Below are 5,300 nucleotides of genomic sequence, written 5' to 3' on the forward strand. Positions count from 1 at the left end.
TGTTTTGAGAGGCACCGGAATCGTGACTTCAAAACACCAAAGGCTCTCTCAATGGTATTACGCATTTGGCGTGCAACTTATTGTAACGCCCTTCCCTTGCATTTGGAGGTTCAGCTACTGGCGTTAACAGCCATGGCTCCAATGGATATCCTTGGTCACCTAACAATTACGAATCACTTTGCGTGTTATAGGTCCTTATGAGGTGTATACGTGTTGGGGATGTGGTCCAAATACCAGAATCATGGCAAGGCCCGGGATATCTCGTGTTTAGAGCGGTGAACAGAAGTCGATGATCACAAACCTGCCAAAAATGCAAATATATACATATGTATTCCATACATGTAAGTATTATGACATAGTACTTATATTATTATATTTGCTATGCATCAAATCACAATGTATGATATATTTTTTTGTTGATGATAAGAGTTACTAAGGCTCCCGGATATATGTAACTAAATTTGGTTATCGAGATATTTATTTTTCGCTTGCTTCTCCTGTTATTGATTTATTTTATTGATAACAATTAATTGATTTACAAAAATGTATTTACCAATTTGCATATAGTTTAACGGTGATTAATGATCCTATCTCCAAAAGTTAATTAATATACATACATATGTATATATGAAAGAACTATACAAGATCTGAACGCCAATGATAAACTCTTCGGTGGTGCTATCTTATGTACTTTTGTCTGGTGATTTACGAAAGACCTCGCCCTATTCTTGCGGATGAGATTAATGGATGTTTGAAACAATCATTCTTATGGCGAAGTATTGAAACATTTCGATTAACCATAAACATGCGCGTACAATTGCAAAATGATACATCCGCACAAATATTTTTCGAAAAGTTACTAGATATTGAAAACAGTGAAATAGAAATGAAATCAGATACGCAATGCTTTAAACTGCCAGCTTATTTATGCACTTATGGTATTCAGAGTTTACTTTTAAAGTTAATAGGTGGCAACTTTAACAAGATAACACATTCCAACTTTGAGCAACCCTTCAAACAGCTGATTCGAACTGCCAAAAATTGTGTAGCTACAAAAATATTTACATATAAGTAATGCCTCGCAAAAGTGGAAAAGAAAAATTACTAAACGGACTGTGCTTAAAAAACATGTTGGAATTGCTGCTCCAAGATTCAAGTAGGTACACATTTCTATATTCATATAACTTTTATAATTTTGCGCATTGCTTTAGGCAGTGACTTTAATGTTAGTGCAGCAATAATTTTGTCCTCAAGAAGATGCAGCCACGGAAATGTGCCAAAATCTACAAATTGGATTGACACAATCCTTCCCAACTTCGATAACAATCGTATGCGGCAAATGTTACGACTGGAAGCTCCAGAATTTCAACATATTTTAAGCTTAGTCAAAGAAGATACTGCTTTTAAAAATAAAAATTCGGTTCCTCAAATCCCAGTGGAATTGCAATTAAAGATCGCACTTTGCCGTTTTGGTTCTAGTGGGGATAGTGCATTCATCAGAAAGGTTGCAACCTTGTTTGGAGTTGGAGATGGAGGAACTGTGATTACAGTTACAGACCGCATTATTTCTGCCATCGTAAATTTGAAATTTAAGTTTTTGTGTTGGCCAACTAGGGAAGAAAGACGCAAAATTGTAGCCAATACAATGCTCGAGCTGCCAGGGTGCATTGGCTATGTCGATGGCACTGAAATACGTTTGTCGGAATCTCCAATTAAGGATCATGAATTCTATTTTTCCAGGTAAAAACAGTATTCCATGAAAATGCAAATAGTGTGCGACTATTCTTTGAGAATTCGACAAGCAACAATTGGATATAAGGGCAGTGTACATGATGCTAAAATTTTTGCAGAATCAGCTATTGGACGAGCACCTGGAAATTATTTTTGTGAACGGCAATGGATTGCTGGTGATTCTGCGTATCCCTTAAATAGAAATATAATTACACCTTTTCGGGAAAATAGCAACGAACTGTCGCAATATAAAAGGGATAGGTTCAACAAATACTTTTCTAAATATCGAGTACGAGTGGAAAATTGTTTCGGCAAATTAAAAGAAAGATTTAGCAGCTTAAAAGAGCTTCGGTTTCGATTGTCCAACGAAAATAATTACAAGAGCTGTTGCAGATGGATTTTAGCCTGCTGCATTTTGCATAATATACTGCAAGACTTTAACAATGACGACGATAATAGCTGTGATGGGGAAGAAATTGATTATCCTCCAGAAATTTATGAACAACACGAATCACGAATTGCATTGGCTGAATTTGTTAATAATAGGAGCTCCCAATAAAAGTTTCTAAGTGATTTTTTTTAATTTTTAGAACTAAATGTGTTTTTTTTTTTAACCAAATACCATTTAGTTGTAAAGACAATTATCTTAATATTTAAAGGAAGAGTTCCAATGTAATTAATAAATAGACTAGTAATTTTTGTTTATATCATATTTGTAGTGCTTTCTTGGTGTATCCTCGGAATGGGTTAAAAATTATAAAGTACAGAAAATAAAAACCGCCAAAGAATATGTAGCATTGTTTCCGACGACGTGTTTTTCTTTACGCTTGATTTGCAAAACAGGTTTTTATCAACACAGTCTTTAGTTATTTAAATTGAATTAGTTTCGTATAGAAATCTAAACTTTACAAATTTTCATCGAAATATTCAACTTTTTAGTCGACATTTTTAGCCTTTTTGGTATGCAGTTCAATAGCCTATTAAATTTTATTGAAATAAAAGATGTTTAACATTTTTCTAATGAAGGTGTTATACATGTTTTCTTCATATAACGCGATTTATTTTCTATATGGAAGAAAATACTTAGCACCGCGAGATTTTTATTGCATTATTTTCATTTTTTCCATTTCAATTATTTCTCTCATTTCCAGTTCTTTCATAGCAATTCTCTCCCTCATTTGAATTTCCATAACTTGAATTGCCCTGTCAGCTTTTTTTTCTTCCAACTCTTTTTCAAATTTTTCTTTGTTAAACAAAAATTGTTGCTCTTTTAGCATTAATTCATTTTCCCTCATCCTAAATTCCTTCTCGATTCTGTCTTTTTTTGCATCCAATAAGCTGGAGTGTACATCGAGAACGTCTGATAGGGCTGTACGCGAATATATACCCTTTCGGACAGCCTTTGACGTAGAAGAGGTGACCAGAGGCTCTGGTAATGCCACGATTTCCTCGACGGTTATATCAGAGGACGTGGCAACTTCTGATGAACCAGTACATGCAATGTCCTCGGTATCCAATACAAGGCAGTTTGAAGTGAGCTCCCTATAGCCAAAAATGTCTTCTAAGTCATCGTACCGGGGACACATCCTTACGATCGCGTCTAAAAATGAAGTGTATTTGTAGGATATATACATTTAAAAATTTATGATGTGTAGAACCTACTTTACAATTATCCATGGTGCCACTTCCCGTTGCATTTTGCCAGGACTTGGCCTTGGTGTACTGCAATCTTAAGTTTTTTACCTTGCAACGCACCAGAGTCCAATGCAAGTCGCTGCCAGTTTGGTTCAAAAATCTTTTATAATAATGTTGGGCCGTTGGTTTCTCTAGTGGCCTGTTGTCCCTCAAAAAGTTGATTAAACTTTCATTTTCGTTGTCGGTCTACTTTCTGTAGGGAGCCTTTCGAACACGCTTATGTACAACCTGCAATAGAACAATTATAGGCAGAATATTTTCATATTTATATTTAAAAATATTGCGAATTGCGTTTACCTTCTGTATTTCTGTGTTGCTTTCCATTTTTCTAAACGCGAATAGTCAGTTTCTATCGGGTAAATGGAAAGAAATGACATGTTTTCAAAATTTATCGATAAATATTATAAATGACTGTTTACTGGTAACAGAAGTATCTGTATGAACAATTTCATTAACTGTATTTGGTGTTTCGGTAATTTGAAATTTAGCTTTGATTGCATTCCTATCAATTTTCCACTATTTCACCTGTCGCTATTATTTATTATTTCATGGCTTTTAATTTTTAGTTGTGGATGGTATACTTTATGTTTCATTCCCTCTTAAGTTGCAATAATGACTGAATGTCCTACTTCGATTTTATGGATAAACGATATTTGTCTCTTTAGTTCGTATTCATCTTCGATGTCTTTGGCAAACTTTGTACAGTTTACAAAAGAAATATTTTGATTGTTTGCGTAAATAATTAAAAGTATTTGTTCTACCCCAGCTAACATTTAAGTTAGAGAATGATTAGAGAACGAGTCGAACTCTAATATATTTCTCTAAGGTAGAACGTTAGAAAACTATAAGAAAAACTGTCGAGAACTATAGCATTCTCTACAAAAAGGGGACTTAGTTCTCGATATCGAGAAAATTATTAGTTATCTAATCGTATTCTAAGGTTGAATTTTAATTGGATTCTAATGTTGATTTTTGATTGTTTTGGAGCTATTATTGGATTTCGTTTATAAAAAAAATCATTTTTTTTTCAAATTAAAACAGTTTTATTTCATATTGCCTCATTTTTCATTGCATTAATATTAATATAGCTGTGTATAAAAAGTCTATAGATGTGCGCTCAAAATCTATATCTGTCGCATGAGGGAATTTAGACGAAAATGTACCTAAAACAAAATAATTAGTTTTGTAAAATTTTGGAAATGTGAAGAGCTATAGTTTTTAAGGCAGCTGTTACACTTAAGGGTCTCACAGCCATTTTATCCTTCGTATCCTTGGCAAACTTGAATTTTCACCATCAGAAGCACTATCTATGTCATCATTTGATTCACTAAACTCCTTTTCGGATTCGGATTCACTGCCGCTTGAATCACATTCGACATTGTCACTTTGCAATTCTTTAAGAGCTGGTGGCGAATCTGCATCTGACTCAAGTGCATCGTGGGTTTCATTCCTTAACTCACGATAATCAAACAGCATGTCCACAATCTGCTCGATTTCCCTCTTTAACTTTTTTTTATACATTTAAAAATTATATTTACCCGTAATTTTGTAATAATAATAACGATATTTCTAAAAAAAATTAAAGCACTTTCTTTTCGCACGTATTATTTTTATTTGACACGAGGAATGAGCGACTCAGCAGATACTTATTGTATCCGATAACTATCATTTATATCGATAGTGCATTTCGAGTGTTTCTCTAATCATTCTATAATCAAATTCTAATGTTGTCCTCTAAACTTGAATTCGATTCGAGAAACATTAGAAAACTATATTAGAATTCTAATGTAAAATCTAGCTATTTCTCTAACGTTAGAGACAGTGTTTGCTGGGACTTCATTATGTTAGCGATCTTACCTTTTTCGAAATATTTA

General features: G+C 33.7%; 1 protein-coding gene across 1 annotated transcript; it reads left to right on the top strand.

Annotated features, from left to right (window-relative positions):
* The first annotated feature begins 345 nt into the window (after window positions 1-345).
* Window positions 346-1,964, top strand: LOC125775544 (uncharacterized). Its single transcript, XM_049446200.1, has 2 exons — window positions 346-1,156; window positions 1,212-1,964. Exons 1-2 carry the CDS (start codon window positions 1,075-1,077, stop codon window positions 1,742-1,744), a joined length of 615 nt encoding a protein of 204 aa, XP_049302157.1. The 5' UTR covers window positions 346-1,074; the 3' UTR covers window positions 1,745-1,964.
* Window positions 1,965-5,300: the final 3,336 nt, after the last annotated feature.

This window comes from Bactrocera dorsalis, chromosome 1, assembly GCF_023373825.1.
Source record: "Bactrocera dorsalis isolate Fly_Bdor chromosome 1, ASM2337382v1, whole genome shotgun sequence".
NCBI classification, from domain to species: Eukaryota; Metazoa; Arthropoda; class Insecta; order Diptera; family Tephritidae; genus Bactrocera; species Bactrocera dorsalis.

Excerpts from the sequence above, each read along its gene's own strand:
- LOC125775544 (XM_049446200.1), top strand. The coding sequence starts at position 1,075 with ATGCCTCGCAAAAGTGGAAAAGAAAAATTACTAAACGGACTGTGCTTA. Across the intron at positions 1,157-1,211 it reads ATTGCTGCTCCAAGATTCAA|GCAGTGACTTTAATGTTAGT; the intron begins GTAGGTACACAT and ends GCATTGCTTTAG.